General features: G+C 34.5%; 1 protein-coding gene across 1 annotated transcript in view; it reads left to right on the forward strand.

Moving 5' to 3' along the window:
• ZPBP (zona pellucida binding protein) overlaps positions 1-21,238 on the forward strand; it is a 31,547-nt gene extending 10,309 nt beyond the window's left edge. The window contains 5 exon segments of the mRNA XM_067292174.1: positions 7,191-7,340; positions 9,200-9,418; positions 12,100-12,176; positions 14,516-14,693; positions 21,074-21,238. Coding sequence (XP_067148275.1) covers positions 7,191-7,340; positions 9,200-9,418; positions 12,100-12,176; positions 14,516-14,693; positions 21,074-21,174 — 725 coding nt within the window. The 3' untranslated portion in view covers positions 21,175-21,238.
• The last annotated feature ends 3,531 nt before the right edge of the window (positions 21,239-24,769 follow it).

A 24,769-nucleotide genomic window follows, 5' to 3' on the forward strand; every position in this document is an offset into this window, starting at 1 on the left:
GCTTTCATGAGTGCTGAGCAGGGGGGAATAATCACTTTTGATGTGCTGGCTATAGTCTTGCTAATGCAGTCCAGTATACAGTTGGCCTTAATTGCTGCAAAAATGTTCTTGTGATTTGTGTTCAGTCCACTAGGACTCCCAGGTCCTTTTCTGCAGAGCTGTCTCCAAGCCATCTGGTCCCCAACTGCTTATGTTGCTGCTGTTATTCTGTCCCAGGTGCAGGACTTTGCATTTGTCACTGTTGAACTTCATGAGGTTTTTGGCAGCCCATCTCTCTAGCCTTGCAAGGTTCCTCTGATTGGCAGCAAAGTCCTGTAGTATATCAGTTTATCAGCGCCCCCTACCCACACCCTCCTTTCAATTTGGTGTCTTCTACATACTCGATGAAAAGGCATTCTGTCCTGTGGTCCAGGTCACTGGTAAAGATGTTAAGCAGTACTGGTACCTGTATCAGCCCTGAGGAAAGCCACTCATAACTGTCTGCCAGTTTGACTTTGAACCATTAACTTCTATTCTAAATGATCCAGCCCGGTTTACACTCACCTTGTATTCCACTCATCCAGTCCATATGTTCCTAGCTTGGCTGCAAGGATGAAATGGGGAACTGTGTTCAAAGCCTTGCTGAACTTTTCCAGTGTAGACATCTATTGCTTTACTACTTTTTCCTCATCCTCAGAGGTAGTCATTTAATTCCAGAAGGCACTCATATTGGTCAGGGATGATTTGCCCATGATAGATTGATGCTGCCTGTTCCCAATCACCATCCTGTCTTGCGTGTGCCTGGACATGGTTTCCAGGAGGACTTGTTTCACCATGTTTGCAAGGACTGAGGTGAGGCTGACTGACCTGTGATTCCTGGATCCTCCTCCTTGCCTGTTTTGAAGAAGGATGAATTGTTTGCCTTTCTTCAATCATTGGGGATCTCATCACCAAGACTTTTAAAACAGACAACAATCTTTAGTTAGACAGCTTGCTTAGCATTCTCAGATATGTCTCATTCTGTTCTTTAAAATTGTGTATGTCCAGCTCACTTAAGTAAGTCCCTAACACCACACTCTATGAAGAGTGTTATCTCCCTTAAACTCTGGGAGAGCCTGGCAGGGGGACTGGAAACCAGACCTTGCCAGGAAAGATTGAAACAAAGGTGGCATTGATGCCTTCAGTGTTTTCCATGTCCTTTGTAGCACACCCACCCCATTCTGCCCTGAGTCAACATTTTTGTTGCTTTCCTTCTGCTGCAAATTTTTTTTGCTGGGCCTTCACACCCCTTGCCAATTTCAATTTATGGTTAATCTGCTCACGGCTAATCTAAAGCTGACTTTATTTTTTCAGAAAGAGGCCTCTAATGAAATCCTTGTGCTAACCTGATAGTGTGGCATGAAAATGCCAAATCACTGTTTCTGAGTGGAGTATGTTGGACTATTTGTACGTATGTTCTTTTTCTCAGATAAGAAAGGATACCTTAGAGATCATGACCTGCTAATCAGCAATATCATTCCAAGTTTCAGCAGGGAATCTGAGCATTATTTTTTGTCTCCTTCCATGTGTATCTCATTTATCCTTCAATGTCATTTCCTTTTCAACATGGTGATGTTAAAATTTATAAACCTTTTTAATCTCTTTCTTTAGTTTACAGTTTAGGTTATGAGCCATCCATCCTTTTACAATTGCAGTGTTTTCAAATCCTATTTGCTTTCCTCTCAGTCTATGCTAGTGTCTGTCAGAACTCTATTCTTGGTCCTCTTATATTTTCAAGTAACTTTTTTTTTCCCTGTCACACAATCTGAAATACCATTTCCACTATAGAGATTCTTAGTTCTTAATCCTCTACATGCCATCCTTCATAGTAGAGTATTTCACATTTCTATAACATATAACATTATACTATGTTTTTCCTCTGAGTCTGATAACATCTTTAGCCCTCAGAAAGCATTTTTAGTATTTTTGCCTCAAAGAGGAACAAGTATTTTTGCTTATACTTCAGGCTGCGGGCTGTGTCATCTTATGTGAAATTGTTCATCCGCCTTGGGATGGATATATACTGGTTAGCTGTGTCCCCTGTATTGTAACTGATATATTTTGATACCCAGTCTGTGATGCATGACAGATACATTATCAGGGATATTGTCATGTGTATTAGTACTGAGCTTAATCTGATCAGACAGAACACAACCTCTGTATTCACAATTAACAATAAGTTGCTCTTTTCACTCTGCTGGCTTCTGCTTACCTAGACTGTAGTTTCGACAGTGCTAACTATGTAGAACAGAACCATAGAGACCTCAGACTTCCATCTGACAGGTTTAAATTTATTCCCGCAGATTGCTTCAGTAGTATCCCAAGTTGCTATGCCAACCTTAGCACAAAACCTAGGGTGGCAGGGGTTCTTGGCTCTGTGGAAGCTTTAGGTGTACTAGAATCAGCAGCAGGAGGACAAAAATGTTTCAATAAAAGAAGAAAGCTTGTGCTTTTCTGACATAACTTTCTATAGAGATGAGAGAGGTTTTATAAAAATGACTTTTTTAAAAAAAGTGGTAATGAGAAGATGTCAGCTTCAGCCACCACAACAGGGAAAATACTTTTTGGGTAAATATCACAAAACTGCTTCTCTGTCTCCTTGGTCTGTTGTCACATCCTGCTTTTTCCACACAGAGAATAGAAAGTATAAACAGAAAAAAAGCAATCTAAATTTCTAGCTTATGAAGTGTTTGCTTTGTAAAAATAATATGATCGCTTGGTCTCTATTCAGAAAGGTTCTAATCCACCTCAAGTGACAAAAATTGTCTGGGTTTCAGAGTGACTAGTCAGTCTTCCAACATCTATGATAGAGAGTCTCCATATTAGTAGGAAATTAAAGTTCATAAAGCTTGCATGATATATTATTTCATACTTTTTCTGTGGGGTTGTTGGAAAGGAAAGAATCTTTTCAGTGGGAATGTAGATTTGTGGATCCAGTTTTAGGAAAGGCTAACAAAAATACTGCTTCTTGAAATGCTTCAAAGTAAATGCAATTATTTCAGCATAAGATCTGTAGTCAGAGAGTACATTCATTGTACTGTCATAGCTGGAAAAATCAGACCCCCTTTCAGGTACACCAGCCCTTGAGGCACACCTTAAGAAGGTGTTTTGTGCCCCAGAAGTTTGTCTAACTACATACTTAGAACATCACGACTACAGTAAAAACTCACAAAGACCAGTAAACACTTTTTTTTTTCCCCTGAAGCCATTAAAGCTTTTTTTTTGAATAAGCAGCTTTGTTCGAAGATCTTCCAAGTCCACTTATGTGCAGTGGAAAGAGTAATGAAAAATTAAATATTGCACAAAATGTAATTTTAAATCATTATAACTTTAAAATTAGCAAGTCATTTTTCTTCATAGTTAGCATAGCAACTCTTCTGTATTAAAATCTGGCAATTGTACCTTGAAGTTTTTAAATGTTAGCTATTGGGTTAGTTGTGAATAAGAGTTTTTCAAGATGCACTTTAAGTAGAGAAAAAAATACTTTAAAATAATTACTTCTGATGTTCAGCATCTTAAAGTTTCACTGCATAAAGTGGCATTTTTGATGGTGTTCTGAACACTTAAGCAGAACAGAAAAAGAATAGAAAGCATTTCAATCTTAAAATATTTGCTAATACTAACATTGGAATCAGCTTGTTCTAGTTTGGTGAGAAGGAATCAAGGAACTTGAATTTGCAGGAAAGTTACTGCTTTTTATACACATTGTCACCTAATACACGCACAGAAGAAATATTTGTGTGAAGGGATGGTTGTGATTATCATTTTATAGGAGAGAAAAAAAGCGTGTACTATAGTTCTGTAAAGCAAAGCACTTCAACTGACAAACTAAATACCTGCAGCCAGCTTCTTTATTATGATCTAAAACCCCAGATATGCTAAAACCTATTATTGGTATATCAAACAGTTCTTATGTTTAGAGGGAAGGAAGGAGAATCAGAGGAAATATGAAGCTGCTTTTAGCAGATGTGTATATCTGCATACTCATGCCATCCTTATAACTGATGCCTCACCTTCTACATGTTACATGAGAGTCTGTCAGAGTCCTGTCTGACAAATTTCATAAAAACAGAGTAGGTAGCATTTCACTCCTAAGAAACTTTTCAGGTGGATTCATGTTTATTATATACTGTTTATTATATACTAGCTTTTGTTCCTGTACATGCATAATTCACCACCAAATTTACCTATCTGAATATCTTTAGATATTAAATATTTAAATTTGAATACGCTCTGTAGTTTAATCTGAAGGTTAGAATTTAAGATCTGGATTAATACCTGTTTCTGAATGTCTGAAAAATCTGTTTCTGAAAAGTCTATTGACCTGGTTCTGCTGTCGTTTACTTTTGCTCTTAAGACAACATTTCATATCATAGGAGTTCGTCTACTGTAAAACTGGTCTGAATAAGAGCTTGGGTAGGAGGATGGGGAGTAATTTCTTTTTTGCACTGAAAGAACTGGAAGGAGAATTAGTCTATTGTTTTTAAGTTTAGTAAACACAGAAACAAAAATACAGGAATTCTTAGTTTTAAATATAGTTATACAGGTTATGGAAAGTTAAGGAATATAGTCTCTATCACAACATTCTGACAATCATAGCTCAGTTGACAGTAAAATGGGAACTTTTCACATCCTTCTAGTTCCTAAGGATCCTGGAAAATTGTCTAACTCCCTCTGTTAACATAAACTAAAAAAGAACCTCAGTTCTGTTTTAAATCATGCCAGTCTTCACTGACCCCAGGGAACTTCTGAACTTGATTATATTCCTTTTGTCCATCATGCATATGAAATGCCTCCTGTGTAACAGAGGCATATTCAATCATATAACCTAATTCACATCACAAAATGTGTCCTGCTCCCTTGTCTTACTGATCCTACTACAGCAGAATAACATGAAAAAAACCATTAGATTTAAGCAAAGCGTGGACAATTTAATTATTTTTAAATTTTCATTTTAAAGCTAATGGCCTGTTTTGTGAACCCAAATTCATCTGAGTAGGCAGTATTTATCCAGTATTTATCCCATGGAGCAAGGAATTTTAAGTGTGATTGCTTTTATAAAATTAAAAAACACAGCTTTTTATTTTATGATCTAAAAGGAGATTCTTTGCACACAGACATAGCATTAAAATAATTAATGGTTATATTAAAATTCTGATCTTTCCTGGTATATGAAGCACTCAAGTGTTCAAGGTAGAAAAAAATTCTAAAAATCAGTGACCCAATCCAGCAGCAAAACTCTTCCTTTCCTATCTCTACTGATATATTTTCAAGAGATATTTGTGACCAGATCTCTTCACTGGATTTCCAAGCTTTGTCTGTTGCGGGTTTCTTGTCATTTTTGCAGTTCAGTAAAGGAGTTTATAAGTATAGCAAAGCTGTCTGCGATACATCTTAAAGGTGCTCCTGCAATCCAGTTAACAATGTTGGTTCTTTTGGCTGATACAGGACTGTTGAACGCGCCAAAGATCTGAGCTATAGTTCTTAAATTTGTGCTGGTTTTCAGACAAGATTTATCTATTAGCTATTCCAACATAAAGTAGCAAATGACATCCTAGATCATAGACTTAGCATTTTCAGTAGTTCATCATCATATTACAGAATCACAGAATGGTTGAGGTTGGAAGGGACCTCAGGAGATCATCTAGTCCAAACCCCCTGCTCAAGCAGGGTCACCTAGAGCATGTTGCACAGGATCGCGTAAAAAAACTCTTATTAAAAATTATATTTAAAAATTAAAATTATATAAAAATTATATAAATATTTATATATTATATAAAAATTATATTAAAAACCTCTTCATCATCTAAGAAACAAAAGATAGCGTGCCACTGATTTTAGAGCCTAGGTTAACATGAAATTCCAAGCTTGTCAAAAGAATTTGCACTTTGTCTTCTGCCTGACACTAAAAGAAGCACTTGATTCCTTTTTTTTTTTTTTATCCGCAGTTGCATCCATGACAAAACTAAGTTAATTTAAAGCTTAAATAGCTTCATGAGGAACAAAGTTGTCCTACACTGTTCTGTTAAGTATATACAAATGATGCACTTCAATCAGGCTGTTGTTTTTCCAGTACCTTTCTTAAAATCTCTCTCCAGGAAAATTAGGGTGCATCTGCATCTGGTGTGATGTAAAAGCCTAGATGTTAAAAGGTCTAAATTAGGAAGTTAATGAGGGTTTTTGTTTTTTTTTTGGCCTCTGACAATGGAAACAGAAATCCTTTCTCAAAATACTTTATCAAAGAGACTATTTTGCCTTGAAATCTATTATAATTGATTCTAATCCAGGGGTTCCCAAGGTTTTCTTTGACAGCTGCCAGCAAGATGGGCTGCATATTTGAGAAACCCTGATCTATATTGTCACTGCCTGAGGTCTTCTCAAGTCAGGAAAGGGCTAATCAACTGTCATCATGTAACCCACATCCAGGCTACACGGGACATTATCAGCACCCAAAGTCTGACCTCAAGCAGTGCTTTTCTTTCTCTTTAAAAACCTAATTAAAGAGCCTCACTTAAAATTTGTTCTTTAAAATAGCATTTCACTTCCCCTCTGCCTTGAATTAACCAAGGAGTTGTTTTCTAGACTTATGTCTCCATAACAGCACATATCTTTTTGGACAGAAAGATTATCTATCATAATCTTAAACGTACGTGACTCATTTTGGTATATACATATGATTTTTTTTTGAATGTCTGTCTTAGAGTCCTTGTTTAACTAGAACTTCTTGTCTTTCCTACTTTGAAGTTTACTGCTTGTTAAACACCAGCAGCAGCAAATTGGTAGAGGCAGTTCCTGAAGACTGTACAGTCACACTGATTAGTAACCTTTCAAACGTAAATTATAAAAACAGAATATATGCCCACTTTGCCCTGTTTCTGGGAGTTTTCTGCTCTTGGAAGTGGTTAGGTATTGTAGAAAACAATAGGCAGCTGAGATCAAATAAAAACATAGTGACCTGATATTTAAAAGCTCAGCAGCAATATGGCGCATTTGCATAATACTGAACTGAGTGACACTCAATCAGTTTCAGTTTCTAAGGAGTTTTGTGCCTTCAACTGAATCCATAGTATTACTATTCTGTGCACAGTTTAAGAGTAAATAACCATTTGGACACTTCTCTCTCCATTTTCTTGTAACGACAGCTAAACTTATTTCATTATTGTATTTACTAGAAAATAGCAGTGTGAAAATATCACCAACAGGAACTTTAATATTTAGACATTTCGAATCCGACTAGAGTGGAGTTTACACTTGTTCCCTCGTTTATAAGCTAACAGCAGAGCAACCTGCTAAAAACCTTATAATGAAATACCTCATTTATGGTAAGTTATCAAACTTGGTAAGTGTGTTGTTGCCTTGAAAATTACTTTAAAATGCATGTTGCTGTTTTTAAATAAGTAGGCTTATTTAGCATATAATATGGAGAGGTAAAGTCATTCTGTTTCTCAGGATAAATTGTTTCTTATAGTAGTTGCTACCAAACGGTTCATTTAATGTCATTTACAAAGCCGTAAATGAAGATCACTGGTTGATTGAGAAATTTATAAATACAGTTCTTTTTAAAAGAAACCTGAAACATAATGACATGTAATGAATTGGGTAGGCGGTAATCCTCAAGAACATAAAAATAGTATAATTTTAAACTGAATTACTCCTTATGAAGTTCATTGTAAGAGAGCCACATGGATTTGTTTCACACCAGGTTAATGCCTTAATTTGTTACATGACTGTGGTTTTTTTGAGTACATATCTCATAATTATGTAATATTTGTAGCTCATTCTTTCCTGTTCTGGTTACATTTCCTTCAGTGAGGAGGTAAAATGTCTTTGATAAAATGAAAGATTGTAAAGGTAAATGTTATTTATTCACTTCAAGCTTTTCTTCTTTAAAGGAAATTATTTTATTCTTGTGGAGACCCAGGCAAAAGCTACTGTTTGCCTTCAGTGGGAACTATGACTTGAAATTTGAAATGCAAAATAATGCTCATTTAGAAACTGGGAGTAGAGCACAATGACCTAAATTAACCTCTGGCAAAAATTAATTTGACTTTGGCATAGAATCCCTAATATAGAAAAACCATGACTTGTAGCAATTAGCCTGCTGAACTGAACTGAAAAGGAGGAAGTTTCTTTGAAACACAGCTTTCTGATGGAAAAATTTACAGAAAAGAAACATTTTCAGTATGCATTCTTATATTCTTCAGCAAAGATCCAGTCTAAATATTAGCATACAAAATTCGAGTTTCATACAAATATACAAAAAATCCAGAATATGCAGCAGCAAGGGAAAGGAACTGGGGGAGGCAAGAGGAAAGCAGAAGATCTAGTGAGCTGTCTTAATTAGGTACCATATTCTGGATGTTCTGCTGCTTTATTTTTCTTTTTTCTTTCAGCTGGTTCAGTTTCTTCTTCATTCTTTCGCCCCCTCCATCTTCTCTTTTCTATGATTCTACCCACCCCATGACCTCCATTCTTCATTCCGTTACCCCTGTTTTCTCAACTGCCCTTTAACCTGCTACTCTGTTGAGCTACAGTTTTAGGTTTATAGAGTGGTTATCATGAAATAAGCAGGAAAATGCATTTTATGGTATGATAGCATATTTGTAAAAGATATCCAAGTGTGCAGTTAGTTTCATGGTAGAGGTGAAATAGCTGATCCATCCATAAAAGTAAATTTCATACGTATACAGTAGCTTGTTCAGCTACCTGTACTTGTACAGAAGGAATTTCTGTTCATCTTATTAATTGCATCTTCCATCAGTCTCTGGGGAAAAAGATTCCGTTTTTAAGCCCTTTAAAATAATATAACTGAACATAATGTGTGAGATGAAGTATTCTGCCACATACTAAAAGGTATTTTGCAACATACTTCTTAACTTTAGATTTCATATTCCTGTTGCCTTTACTGTTATTTCCTGTTGGTTAAAAAAAAATAAAAATCCCACTAATAAAGAGCAAGACTTACCTGTGGATATAAATAAGACTGTTACTGGTAAAAATCTCTAAGTGTTTCCAACTGGCCCAGCGTACATTAGTCTATCATTAAAAATTCTGTGGGGTGCAAAAAAGATTTTGTTTATAAATTAAAGATTTAAATTGGCATTTTTATTTTCAAATATAGAATTTACCATCTACTTTTTACTTAATATATGGGTCGGGTCTTCTACATTTTTTCCTGCAGCTTATTCTGATCCCAATTATTACTGTGAGTTTACAGCCCGGTATCATGCAGCCCCTTGCAACAGTATTTACAATATTTCTTTTGAGAAAACATTGCTTCAGTTGCTAAGCGAACTTGTTGCTGAACTTTCTTGTGAAGTTACATTAATTAAGTCAGAATGCCATCATGTAAAAATGCAGAGAGCAGGTCTACAGACTGAAATCTTCTTTACATTTTCAGGTAAAATCTACCTTGCTTTTAAAGAATGTTTAACATTTTTATAGTTAATGAAAATTATTTTAGTGGAATATATTTACTACTTATATGCAGAAAATATTGTACATGTTTAATAATAAAGTTTCTAGATTGTAAAAGTGCATCAAAGTATTGCATGCAAAATTCATGTCAATAGCAAAAAGATAAGTTGAGCTACTTAAAAGTATGCATTTTACATTATTTCAGAGCAGTTTTAGAACTTTTTAGTTTGGGGTAGATCAATGCATTTTTTAATTTTATATCATAAAACATTATCATGTCCTTTGTTGCACACCACAATGGGAAGAAAAGTGATACAGTGCATTCCCTAACTCCCTAGATGACTTTCATTTACCCATCTAAATCACTACATGGATGTGCCTCAGACTCTACAAACAATTTCTAAATGATGGGCTAAGACTGTGTGTCTAATTGTTCAACAACTAAAGTTAAATGAGATGAATCTCAGTACCTTCCCTTCTTTTACTGGCAACAATAGAAGAGGAAAGTTTTGTAATTTTCAGTTGTTTTTTTTGCCCTCAGAAAAAGCAAAAGGAGACTAAAGGAGACCTGAGTAAAACTGAGTTGCCAAAAATACTGGGTTGGCTTCGATATTTTAAGTGTTTTTTTCCATAATGATTAAAAGCAAACAAGTACATGGTTTAGGCATATGTTACTAAATTATGGGATATTTAAGGACACTTTCTGAGCTTCAGAAAGTAGTAATAATGTGTGTAGTAGTAAGTATAAAATTTTAGGATACCTGATATCTGGGTGTGTTTATACATAAATGACTGTCTGTGATGAGCTCGATGTCTTCGGTACTCACCTTCCTCCAATAAAGTCCAATCATTAAAAGTACATTTTCACTTGTTTTTATAAAATGTTTCTATTACCAGCTTTTCACTAAATGCAAGAACTGTGGAAGTCAGAAATCTCAGTGTGGTCTCAGTCCAGAGGAGATATTTTTGTTCTTTCTGAGACTTTTTCAGAATATTCCTTCTGAACGCTGAAACCACATGAAAGACTCAACTCCTTTATGCTGTGAATGAGGTCCAAAAGTAACTGTAAAGCACTCCCAATCAATGGGCAGTTCATTTGAAGTACTTTGTTATTAAAAGAACTAAATCCCAAAGAGATGCAGTAAAATATTATAATTGTTGAGCTGAATGTACATAAGAACATCTTTAATAATTTCCTGAACTTAGTTTCTAATTCTTTCAACTCTCAAAAGGCCAAAGGTTTTGATACATTTCATAGTAGTCACTATGTATCAAGACATGCAATTTGAATAGGCCCTTTCTTAACAAAGTATACCAATTATAGTTCCTTTTCGCCCCTTCTTGAAAACTAAATATAATTGCTTATAGAAACAATCAAATTATTATTCAATCATCATTCTCTGAACACTGCATTTGTAATAGATAGCACTGACAAATGTGAAGACTCTCATTACTGATAGGATAGTCAGTTTAGATTAATTCTAGGATTTTTGAGACTATATAATGAGATTTAGCCAATAGGCATGCATTCCACAGTGTTTGAGCATTAGGAGGAGAAATTCTCCAGTTAGAGTTTCAGGTGGATTTAAAGGTTGATTCATGCCAGTGGTAAACTACAGATTCTTAAGTAGCTTGACATCTAAGAAAATACTTTTGGAGTTCTAAGCAGCATTTGGTGTTTCAGAATTACTTCCATTACAGAGTTGTTTAAAGCTTATAATATAAGGAGTTACATTCACATGTTAACAGATAATTCTGTTCTTAATATATGCTTCCTAAATCTAATGCCAGTTCTGGAAAGTAGTCCTTCAGCCGCTTACTTAACTATTTCTCAGGCTTTCACCGTAATGTGTTCGTACTTGTTAATTGATCAGGAACATGGACCCATGCAAATGGATTACTAAAATGTAACTATGTGTTTTTTCTCAATCCATACTTCAAATCTTCCTTCAGTTCAAAGTCTCATAGAGATTCCTATGAGAATAGAAGGGGTTGAGTGGGTGAATATCAGGAATTGAGATGTGAGAGAAGGAAGCTCCAGTAGACAGAAATCACATTCCACATGAATCCAATCGCGTTGAAAAACTATAGTAGCTAAAGTAATTCTTTTTGTTCCATCAAACTGTGCTATTCCCCCTGCCTTGCCAGGGTAGGGTGGGGTGGGAGGGTGGTATCTTTAAGAGCACTAGATGTTGTCCTGATTGTTCTTGAGAGAAAAAACAAGTTTCTTGCAGAAGTAGCCTGAACCTTGAACTGTAGGGGTTCCTGGCTGACTGAATCTGTATAAAAACACAATGACAGGCAGCTAATTATAGAGGGGGTAACTTATTTCTATTGAAAGGATTCAAATATTTACAAATTTGGGAAGCTTTCAAGATTATACATTTCCTTGCCATCAGAATTTACAAATAAATGTCAGCTTCCATGAAATATTTAAGCATACTGAAAACTAGACGTAGAAGTTTCAGTAGTGTGTTTTTTTTAAAAAAAAACATTGTTGCAAATCAGACATCTGAAATGTAGAAGAAATTCTTACATACTTGCATCAGAGATGACCAGAATCTTAAACCAGTAAATCAAAAAAAAAAAAAAGAAAAACAAAAAGCTTGATGTTGACTTTTCATTAACTTTGTTCCTCTGTAAATAGACTGTATGTTGTTACAGTTGCTTCATTAGACAAAGAAAAAAACAACAGACCATGTCAGCAAAGCAGTTGTGACACATCTGAAAGATTAAGCAAGGTACAGTAGATAGAGGAATAAAAGGCAACTAACAGGAATAAGCTACTCTAATAAAAAAAGTATAATAACATAAAACACACTTTTTTTAGTAAATTTAGAAATGAACAATTGGATATAAAATTTTTGTCAGTTAAAATTATTAATGTTCTGTTGGCAGTATGGATAAGGCAGATCACACTATCAGTCTGTATTAAGAACAGTGTTGATACCATTCGTAACAGGCAATGAGATAATTACACAGAAGTAAAATACTGAGTATGAAAAGTAGCAGGACAATCAGGAAGCTTTGAACATGTACTGACTTACATGCTCTTTTGCAATGGAGAGTGCCTTTTCATCACTTCAGAGTGATCTTATTGTTGAACTGGTAAAATTTTATCTGCTTGCAGACTTTTGGCACTTTCAGTAGAGAACCAGAAACTAGACTCTCACTTTCTAGGTGAATGCCCTAGCTGTTAATTCAGAAGAATTAACAGGGATATTCTTAGTGGGGAAAGCAAAACAGGGAGGGAAGGACAGGAGGAAGACATATCTTCTCCTAGAAGAGAGGAAGTAAAGAAAAAGAGAAAGGAAGGGTATGAAAAGGGTGGAATTTCACAGAAAATATCTTGAAGAGGAGGAGAGATGAACTGCTAAGGAACTTCTGGAAAGAAGTTACTGATGCGTGGAGGATAAATACTGCTGCTGTCACAGCTTTCTGGTACTATTTAGCCAAGTGCATCTTTGCATTGGCAGTCATCTTCCTGCCTTGTCCTCCACACATTTAGCTGCTCCATAGCACAATCCATAAGGAAGTTTACACATGCTTCATGTCACAAACATGCTGATGAAGTCCTCTATATGCTGCTGTATAGAAGGTTTAGGGCTTGATTCTCTTTGGGTCATTTTTTCAAAGAGATGATATCTGGTTAAAAGATTTTTTTTTTTTTAATGTGTCAACATTCAGAAGAAGATTCTGTGAATCCTGAATGTATTGTCCTGCAATTTGGGCTAAGGCGCTGGAGGGAAGTAGAAAGGAGAGCTCAAAACAATCGACCTCAGTGTTTCTGTGGGCTTCCTCTAAACAACTCCCTCATATTACACCAATTTTAGATACTCTCTCTGTTCAGTATTGTGTTTGTTTTGAATGCCATTTTGAAGCATCTAGCTCTTCCCCTCCATTGTCAAGAAACAGCAGGTACAGAATTCATGCTTTGGGATTCTGCTGGAGGGTCTATGAAGTCTAAAATATTTGGTATTCATTAAGCAAATTCCATTCTGTCCACTGAAAAAAATCCAAATTTTGTGGGAAAAGCTCATGATCAAAGTTCATCTTTTTCATACAGACAAGAGGGTCAAATTAAGATTGCAGAAACAAATTGTTTTTGCCATTTTTGTAATTTGTGCATGCATTGGACTTTGCAAGCCTATTGAAGTTTTTTTCCTCTTTTTTGATTTAGTTTTTTAAATATATAATTGATCCCTGTGAACAAATGAAGAACAGTCTGGACATACAGCACTGATCGTTCTTACTGTCAGACTTTTTCAGGTTGCTAATTGGACTATTTTTTGTTACATATTTTATCTCTCTTAGACATTTTATAATTCACATTTTTAATTTAACTGTGATGACTTAATATCTTTAATATTCCAGTGGAAGGCATTTTATAAAAAGCTGTCAAAAAAATCCAGATAAAATAAAGAACTTTTAAAAAGTATATGTTGCCCTTGACTGGGGACATGGAACAGATGCTGTTAAGCTTCCTTGAATCCTAATTTTTCTGTAATTTTATGCTACTAGTTCTGCACTGATTGAAAATAATGTTTTTGCTATTTTGGACTGTATTTCTGCAAATCTTATTTAGTAAGGGAAATAGTCTTCTTTTATTACATTTGATTGATATAATAATCTCTTTAGTTTACTTGGAAACTCTTGGCATTTTCTTTTCATTGAATGGAGACAGCTAACACAGATGGAAAGTATTTTTGAAATATAAATGGGCCTAAATAATAGTACTTATGTAGGTGGGAAAGCCACAAGGCTATTGATTTTGGGCTACAGATGTATAATGTAGGCAAAATTGCCATCGATTAGCTTTCAAATGCTATTTATACAATCTTGACCACTTTCAGAGACATTGTATTAATTGATCAGAGTTTATCTAAATTAAAAATAATGTATCCAAGAATACCACATAGTCCTGCTGTTTCCATTCCACCTATCAGCTACAATCAAAAGCTTTAGTAGTGCATCATTTAAATCTTATGCCAATCCTAGCTCATAAGCACATTCTTTGGTCTTTTTGTGTATTTTTACCTCTTTGTTACAAATATTTTGAAAAAATATTCTTTCAATTTAGGCAAGATACCTCATAGAGAAATTTTTTAAGCAACAAGTGGAAATTACGAGGAAACGTTCTGAACCACTGCCTGAAATATACTACATTGAAGGTACTCTGCAAATGGTATGGGTTGATCGCTGCTATCCAGGGTATGGAATGAATCCGCTAAGACATCCAGACTGCCCAGATTGTTGTGGTATGTGACAAATTTATCATACAAAGTATTTAATATTATTAAGATGTCTGTTGCGCTGATTGAATCCTTGCTCTTCAACTTTATAAAATTGTTCAGCCATCCTGGTTTGGGCTGTTTGAGTTTGATCTGGTCAGGTCTGTCAAGGTAAACCAATACTTGTTACTGAGGCTGTTATTCCTTGAGAAAATCTAAGATCTTGTTGATTTAGATCTTAAGCCAAACCCCCAATTTCTAGGGATGGTTTAAATTAAAATCAATCAGATTAAGTCTTTTTCCTTGGAGTTCACAAGGAAAGTCCATAACCTGACAAAGTATCTTTGAAGTGCTATTTTTCAGGTGAGACAAACAAGACTGAATTATTTTTGTTCTTAAATTTATAAAAGCAGGGCTACTAATGCAGTGCTTTCTTACAAACTTAACAAACTTAAATGCTACATTTCAGCCCTGAATAAAGTGACAGTCACAGATGAAATACTCTCTTTACATAACTTTGCAAAAGAAAGTTAAATTTGTAAATATTTGTGATTCATTTGGGATAAAATGGAAAAGGGTGGACTGAATTCTGATAATTTTACTCATGCCAGTCCGTATATTAAAACAAGTGAGATCACTCCCCGTAGACACTAAGGATTGGATCATTGTTTTAAAAAATATCCCCCCTCACCCCTGCAAAACATCATTCATATGATTCCCAAATCTTGAGGCTGAAGTCTCAAAGGAACAACAGAAGACAGACATATATAGAATAAATCTGTAGTCAAGCTTTTGATAGTGAAAGAAAATACTGGATTACATTTCAAAAACGGTTTAGAGAATGAAATATGCTTCAGAAAGAAATGTTAAGATTATACAAGAAAATAGAAAACATAAGGAGACGACTATAAAATTGCAGGACATGGGCAATGTTTCTGCATGTAATTATTTTTTCCAATTTGTTCTCATTACAAGAAGAAACTTAAATTTGCTGATGGATGCCTTCCAGCAAAATGTAGCAAATCATTTGGAAGGGCTAAATACATATAGAATTTATTACATTTATCGTACATTATTGTTGTACATGATCTCAAGGAAAGGGACATTAAAATCACTTTTAGAAAAGGTGTCTTCCTTTTAGGAAGTTTTGTTATGCACAGACTCTAGTTCTGTCATGGGCTTTCCTCCTTTTCTCTTTGCTTTTGGCAAAGGGTTTATGTTTTAAAATAATTTGTTGTTAACCTATGCAGTCTTTTTTAAAAAGAAAAGTTCAAGAATATGTGGTAAATATATATAGTTACCAGTATTTGAGCTTCTATTAGCTCAATTTCCTATTAAAATAAATTATATTTCCCAGACTTCATTAAGATAATTATGCTAACCCAAACATAAAGAAAAGGTCTGGGGGGTTTATTTTCCTTTCTTTTTTTCCACACACACAAGTCGTACCTCTGTTCCAGACCTAAATCTGAAGTCTTACTGCATTCCAAACTAATTTGTATTCCTTTTAAATTTAAAATAGAATTACTCCTAGCTCTAATGGTGTTTAACATCAATAGTGAGCATTAATACTTTTTTCTCATTTGCCAGGCTCCTTTGCCCCTGGCACTAGACAGAAATTTTATATAGCTCTACACCAGTGTCAACCCAAGGAGCTGTTACAAATAGCATTTATTTTAGTTCAGCTGGGATCATAACAGATGCATCTTTGGCAGGTACAGGAAGAAGCTTTCAGATCTCAAGTACCCAAGGATCTGGAACAGTCAGTCCTGAAATTTGTCAGCTTTCTACTTCCCATAGCTGTAGATATCATTTTGTCAGCATCCTCAAATGCATACTCTTTTCCATAGCTCATGGCTTGGTAAAATTAATCTTTTCCTTTCCCAGAATCCAAAACACCACATCACAGAGAGTAACACCGAAAGCATCCTCTGCAGATCAACCAGTCTATCCTTCTACCTCAAGTCAAGATATCAGCTTCAATCATTCCTGACAGATGCATCTTGCATGATATTAAAAACCTCAAAAGACAGACTCCACAGTCATCCAAGAAATGTAACTCAGTACTCATCCTCGGCACTGGAAAGCCTTTTCCTAAGATCTATCTTTAACTTCCCTTGATATAGTTTATACCTGTTATTTCTTGTTGTGTCATCTTTAACTTTGCAATAGCTTTTGTATATCCTATAAGACTCTGAACATTTTCTTCACCTGATATTCTCTTAATTACACTAAACCACCTCAAATTCAGTCTTTTTTTTTTTGGTCATGTTTTATAGACCTCTGTTCAGCTTTACTGCTACATATATAGCTAATACTACTCAATGTGACTATTTGTTTTTTCTTTTTTCAGCAATATGAAATAGATTCATACTCAGTTTTTGATATGCTATAATTCCTAGCTCTATTACAATAAAAGGAAAATAACATATTTTCCCATTACCACCTTTGTGGGGGCAGGAGGAACCTTTTTGAAACATACGCTTATTCATGGCAACATTTTGATAAACACATTTCCATGGAAATATGACAGTGAGCAACTTTTTGGGTTATCCAATAGCAATTCCCCTTGCTGTTGCAGAAAACAGGTTGTGTAATCCAGCTAATACAGTTTTAAGGTCCATCTTAAAACTGTTTGGGATGTTTGCTCTCTGTTGCTACTCTTGTTTCATAATTAGAGATCCAGCTTTCAGTCTAAATTTATTCATGGGAACTTCATACACATTTATCCTAATGCAGAGCTCTTTAGCTTAAATAGATTTTCCCCTTATTTTATAACCTGAACAAGTCATCCACTTTCAGTCTGCTTTCATAAGAGTTTGCATTCCCCCACCTTCATTTCATATGCTGCATTTTGAGTTTAATTCTCTTGCACAAGGATGACTAGAATTTCATGGTATTTCAGATGAGCTCTTACCACTACTTTTTACAATATTAGTGCTTTTTATTTTGGTCCTAAAATGATGCACCAGTATTCTGCTTCCCCTTTTCATTCTGACCCGGTGCTCACAGATCTCTTTAAACAAGTATGCAGGCCTTTCTCATTCTTTATTTCTTCCTGCCTATTTAAATCTTGTCCTTATTGACAGCACCTCCCAGTTTTGTGTCATCAGTATAGTTCATTGGGACTTCTTGTGATAACCTTGTTAGTGAAAATATTTAATAAGATCTGTCTAAGAGTAAGCTCATGAGTAATCCCTTTAGCAATTCCTCTCTAACAACCCTTAGTTCCCTTTTTAAGCATCCTTCACTACTGTCTTTTTTTCTGATTTTTATTCTAATCCTAATCTTCTATAATGTATTACATTTGCATGTGCTGCCTTATCAGATTCAAATTAATTAGACATTTATCTTTATTATAAAACCACACTGAGCTGCATCATTTTCAGCTTGTCTTTATGTGCTTAAATGTTCATTCATGAAATCTTTACATAGTCTTGGAATCTGATCAGCTGATCTGTAGTTTCCTGGATTCTTTTTTTCTTTTCTGAAAAATTTATAATATGTTTCTTACTTACCAGTCATAGGTTAGCACCAATCATAGGGTAGCACCACAGTTTTATTGCAGACCTCAGATGATAGTCTTACCCCTTCATTTATTACATTTCATGTGCCATATCTATTTTGGAACACTGAAAAAAATAGTATTCAGACTTTCTAATATAAGTACATTAAACTGAATAGTGTGTTTCCAGGCTCCTGGTCTCAATAAGGAAAAGACAGACCTGGAAAGGTTATAAGGTAAGCTAACAATAACGAAGAGAAAAGATGAAACAGAGTGTGCATATCTTCTGCAGGATTCATACCCAGATCTACTCTATTTTTACTTCTCATACAGCAAAACAGGTGGATGTTCAGTTACTCCTGTTCTGTTGTATCTGTTCTTTTTATAGTATCTAGTCTCCTGTCATGTTCTAGTAGTTCTGGTTCCTCCATGCTGTTGCCCAGTGCTGCGTGCACAATGCATCATTTCTTTCATACTGCTATCACACAGTTTGTGCACTAAAGATAACCGTTTCATTTACCATATCATCTACCAATCTAAATCTCCTATACTGGAACTTGCTTTCATTTGGTCCCCATAATCCAGTCTCACATTCTTTCATATCGTACTGTATCCTCATTTGTTTTTTCCCTTCTGCTTTTATGTTAAAACGGCATTAAAGATTGAGCTATTGTCTCATCTTCTGCTCCCATTTTCTAGTCTAAATCTCTTTGTGAATTAGTCAGTCAACCATGTTAACCTGATTAGTCACTGCGTGACATACATATCTTTAGAGGAATCTGTTTGGCACAAAGCACTGTCCAGTGGTGAAACATATCAAAACCTTGTTCATCAGGTACCAACCTATAAGCCTCAGGCAGGACCCTTTACTGAGTGATTTTGTAGAGGCCAAAACTTCCAGAGGAGGAGTTGCTACTGATTAATAATTCCATTTAGTCTATTGCCTCTCTAAAGCAGTCTTCAATATACAGAAGTGATAAGTCCAAACATCTTAGAAATTATTTCATATAATTTCTCATAATTTTAATATTCTTCTACTTTTAAAGCCCTGGTTTATGTTAAACGAAGCACAGTATTCCAGGATAAGTTAATTAAAATGTTTAGGTAACTGCTGCATGAGATATGATCTGCCAGTAAAGTTTCCTTAACATAGTTGATTGAGTCACACATGAACAAAATCTTTAAATATAAGTTTTCTTCTGCTTTTTTTGTCTTGTATTATTATTCTGCATAGCTTCATTTTCTAAGGTGATTTTTAATAGACCAGATACTGAATATAGTAGTTCTAATTTTATTTTCTTCAGTTCTTTCATACAGTAAGGTGATTATATTTTTGAAATTTAATAACTTGAAACTTCAAAGGGAAATAGATTATTCAAAACAATATTGAAGCAGTCCTAAAAATCAGGAGAGAGTCAAAAATATTGTTAGCTCATAGGATACAAAACAAATTAGAATGTTACGTGCGTTTAAATTGGTGAGGTGTGAAATGGCTAGTCCATAAATTATGCTGTAAAGATAGATTACTTTTCTGAAGTGTTTATACTTTCAGAGTGATAGTATACCAGTAGGAGTTTACATTCAGTGAAGAAGATTGAGAGAAATTATATTTACTGGTTAAAAACATTTTTGAGGAGCTGGCTGAGTGTCTACAGGTCACCTACTTCACATTCCTTTCTCCTTCTCATGCTTTCCCCTAGACAACAAACAGGTCATACTACTGAGAAGTAAACTTACAATCCCATTGTAAGAGAAGTCTACCTTGCTCCAGTTAAATAAAGTGAAAATACTGAAGGATTTACTAGAAGTGTGCCTATAATTTTTAATAAAAATTATAATTATTCCTCTGGTGCACAAGCAGATTGATGTGTAGTAGGCTGGGAAATGCCTCTGCTTACATGTATTTGTAAAGCTTTATATTTCCAGTAAAGCTGTCTTGATCTGCCTGTGCTAATGTACTAAAAATACAAGATTTTAATGTCATCTACAAGGGACTCCTCTCTCAAATTTCCTAAGAACCCTAAAACCCTCTTCAATCAATAGCAAAGGCAAAAAATGCTAGACAAGCTTGTGACAGCCCCTGAGGATCAAGGGTAAACCAAGGTAAAGCAAATGAAATATTGTAAATCCTACTGAAAATTTCTGCTGTAGTGACTAAGGAGTCATTATTAAGCCAGGCAAAACCCAATAACCAGGTAGGTATCAACTCTGCAAAAGGAAGGAAAGTCTTAAATACTTTTGCATGCTGAATACTAATGCTGATCATTAAAAATGAGATCTATCCTAAAGAAAGGCAACCATTGCTAAAATGAAGTAAGGTTCAGGATAGGCATCATCAAATAGCTCAAATTCTGCTTTCTTCTGCCAAGAACCTAATGCTGAGTTAGTCTTTTGTGTATAGTCAAAGAATAAAGTCATTCTTCAGATGACTGTATGGACTTCATCAAATGGTATAACATAAACCAAGTGGAAAAGAGCATTTCATTACAGACACTTTCTACATCAAACACTAATTTCTGCTTGTTTGATGGATTATTTATGCGCTACTTCTTAATAATTATCAGAACTTAAATTTCAACTGTATCTTGCATTATTTATACAAGCAGCTACAGCAGTTTAGTTAAAAAATTATCAGATATAAACCATATCAAGATTTCACTGGTGGAAAAAGTACCTGTAGGTAGATGCAGTGAGAAGTGCTGAAGACAAAAATAGAGTGTAATAAAATATATGTATATGTATATGTATAAGATGTATAAATCTTTTTCATCGTCAACTAACAATGCTGAAAAAAATCTGATTTTTTTCAAATAGATAAAAATGCATTCTAAACATTTCAAATGTAAGTAATTCTTTTATCAGTATCATTTAAATTTCACTTTTTTTTTCTTTTTGTCCAAAGTTGCCTGCAGCCCAGGATCATACAATCCCAGTAACAGAATTCACTGTCTTCCGTGCAACAACAGTTTCATATATGGAGCAACAAAGTGTCAACAGTTGTGATATTTGCACTCTTGTAGTAGCTCAGATGTATTTTAATGTGGTAATATTAATAAACATTTTTTAAATCTGCAGAGTTCATTTTGGTTACATCAACAGAATACCCTTGTTTTTAAGAAATAATTATTCATCAGTGCATTGGTAAAATATGCTTGGTCATATCACTTGGGACTACTTGATTTTTGAGGCCTTTATATTATATGCTAGGTTAATAGCAGTAGAGACAATTAACTATTTAAATCACAAAAAGGAAATAAAGTACAGGTATTTTGCATATACACTTCCTTACTTAGTCCTTTGCTTATAGGCCTCAGCTTTTTTCTATATGGACTATTGTAATGACTCTGTACTGTAGTTTTTATCTACCTGTCCACTCAGTCTTTGGTTTAGAGTATTACAATGAATGGCTCAGGGCCTACTGAGAAGTCATGAATGTTGCAGTTTAGCCCCAAGTGCAATAACATCCTGAATTTTCTTCCACAATGAATTATAATATCACTATAGGTATAATGATGAATTATAGTATCACTTATCACCAGTAGGTAACTTCTTCCCAAAGAATGTAGAATTTCACTTTAATCAGTCACCTGTTCCACCTTTAAAGGTATCAGGTTGAGCATAACACTCTTTTGCTTTTACTTGATGAAAACAAAATAATAAAACAAACATAAAATACAACTTATATTGGTATCATGACACTTGTATTCTTTAATTTGTAAGACTGTCAAGGATTCCTAAGTGGTGGCTTGATGTATTCCTTTTCATTCTCTTTCAGTAGTAGCCTCATTTAAGTTGGTATTCAGTAACAGAATCCAGCTTCAAATTCTATTTGGTTGGGTATTTGCAGAGCATACCCCATGAAAATTGTACTGTTTTTAATAAAATATTACCGAGTTTATCTTTTTCCCCTTAGCTGTATGAAAATGAGCCAGACAGGAAGGCCAGTTTTAGCTATTTGTCTCATCTGAAAAAAGGGGGTTGTGGTGTTTAGCTCTTCCAGCCTTCAGAAGCACAAATATGGACCACAGGTTTAAATACACAAGTCTTCAGCAATTACTTTGTGAAAAAAGGAAGAAATAGAAATACTGTGCTACTTCTAAGAAGTAGTTTTTAACTATGGCACATCACCTAAAGATACTATACTATAAGCAGCCCTCTAATACACTGTTTATATGAGTGAAACTCCAAATATAATGTATTTTGATGTGAAGGATGCAAAAAATGAAAACCACATTTGAAAGTGACTAGTAAGACTATCTTAGGTTGCTTTTCCAGTTTGAAAGAACTGCAGTAATTTTTATATAAAACATATGTAACTGTCTAAGGCATCTGAAAAAAAAAGGATAAGAATCATTGTTACTTTTCTAGAGAGTGACATTGTTTATTGCTTGAACTTTAGTATAAACAACATAACTATTTAGAAGAATATATAAAATAGCTATTTTTATCAAATGTCATTTGAAAATAAATAGCTGGGAAAGAGCATGTTAAAAGGTTTAATAACTGGTTAAGAAATTCATTTCTATTTAACTGAAATCCATAAAATGACTAGTGCTAGCTATTCCTTGTTTTCATGTGTAGTTAGAAATAAACAGGCCACAAATGTGAAGTGTTGTTACATTTCTTTGAAGCGTTGCACGTCCATGTGGTATCTCCATAATTTGCCAAACACAATAGCACTAAATTAGTTAGCATTAGTTTGACTTATTAATGGCTAAAAAAACCCCACAAGGCACAGTATTGCCTTGGGAAAATATAAGCTTTGTGTTCGTAAAAATATACCAATAATCACACGGAGCTTCATATAGTATAGATGGCACAAATGGATGGAACAAATTCTCATCTCAGTTATCAGTATTAAACTGAGTTTCTAAGTTACTCTTGATTTATGCTGTCTTATCCAAGAAAAGAATTCTCATTTGTCAATTTATACATGCTCCTGAACATTTGTACAAGAAATATTGATATTGAACTTGAATTTGACATATGCCTCTCATTGCTAAAGTATTTAGGTTACTCTTCTGTATGGCTGGAGCCAGAAGAGAGACTTTTATTTTGCACATAAAACTATGGAAAAACATTTTCCTTGTTTTTCTGTTCTCAAAGATAATTACATGTTAAGCTGGCTTTCATTCAGTCAATTTACATGTGCTATATGTTCACTATTTTTCCACATTGTGTATGAACAGATATCTATTCCTTTTTTCGCCATTTTTTCTGTAAACTCACCTCTTTGTCAAGAGGTAAAATCCGTGCATACATAAACACTGAGCACGTCCATTTTGGGAGACGGTCCTGCAAAGTCTACCTTGTAGTTTGTTCAAAATATGCACCAGAGCTGTATATCCTGCTGGAACTGGGATGCTTAGTGTTTCTATGTGATATTTTTCCTTTTTTGTGAAAGAAAGGCAAGGTGGGCTAACTTCTTGAGTCCTACTGAAGCAACATCAAGATTATTGACCAATGTAAGTGGCAAACTCAACATTTACCATGGGAAGATTATAAATATTTACTTCAGCAAGACTAACTTGCTATTCCATTACTATATTCTGCCTATTTTTAGCAACAATAGCTTTTTTATGCTGTGTATTTCTTAAAAGTAATGATTTTTTTAAAGGCAGGAAACTTAAGAGTTACAGAAATAGCATTATTATTAACTAATAGCCCCAAATGAACCTAATATGAACAATGTAACAAATAATATTTCTGGTAAGTGCAGAGTTATATTTTTAAATATCAGCTTTCATGTAGCTAATTATGTGAATTTTTTCCTATTACTGATTGATTGATATTCCATATCAGTATTTCCACATAGCCTTTAGAGATAAACAGTAAAAACTTTTGACTCATCTGCAACAGATAATTGACATATAGGTTTGGACTTTTCCTGTATTTGTTTTAAAAGGACATAAATGATCAATTGGAAAGACATAATGTAGGCTGTATTTATTTATTTTTCTCTGCTATATGGGAGTTGTTTAATGGGATGTTTCAAAAGACTGAAAATTTACATTTTTAGTGTCGTGGAGAAAAATTTTTCAGAGGAAGAGGGACTCTGGAGGGAGTGGCTGTCTTCTAAAAACTGAACGAATTATAAAATTACTTAACTGAACAGTACTTACTTTCATTAAGAAGTGATGAATGGTTTGAATACCAGGATAGCAAAAAACACCCCCCCCCCAACAACAACCTCCCCAGTTCGTGTTTTCTTCTGTCTTTAAATGCAGTGGGACATAGGGCAGAGTGTGTATTTTTGTAGACAAAAGACCCATGATAATGTAGACTGAGAAGAAAATTATCTGATAAGGGAAATAAATTGCGCATTTATGTGGATTATGTTAGATCATTAAATAATACATGTTTTTCAAAGCATCCTACATAGTATAGGGGTATCATGGTTTAGATACTAAAGTTATCATCAAAAGGTAGTATCAAATATTTTTCAAATCATGACAATATAGTTTATATTACACTGCATGAGAACAGAAGAGAGTTTTCCAAAGTCTTTCATTATTTTCCTCTTTTCCCTTTTAAATCTCACATATTTAGGAGAATAACAGCACTTCCATTTTTGTTGTTTAAATGTGGTTTAAAGATT

The sequence above is a fragment of the Apteryx mantelli genome, chromosome 2 (genome assembly GCF_036417845.1).
Source record: "Apteryx mantelli isolate bAptMan1 chromosome 2, bAptMan1.hap1, whole genome shotgun sequence".
NCBI classification, from domain to species: Eukaryota; Metazoa; Chordata; class Aves; order Apterygiformes; family Apterygidae; genus Apteryx; species Apteryx mantelli.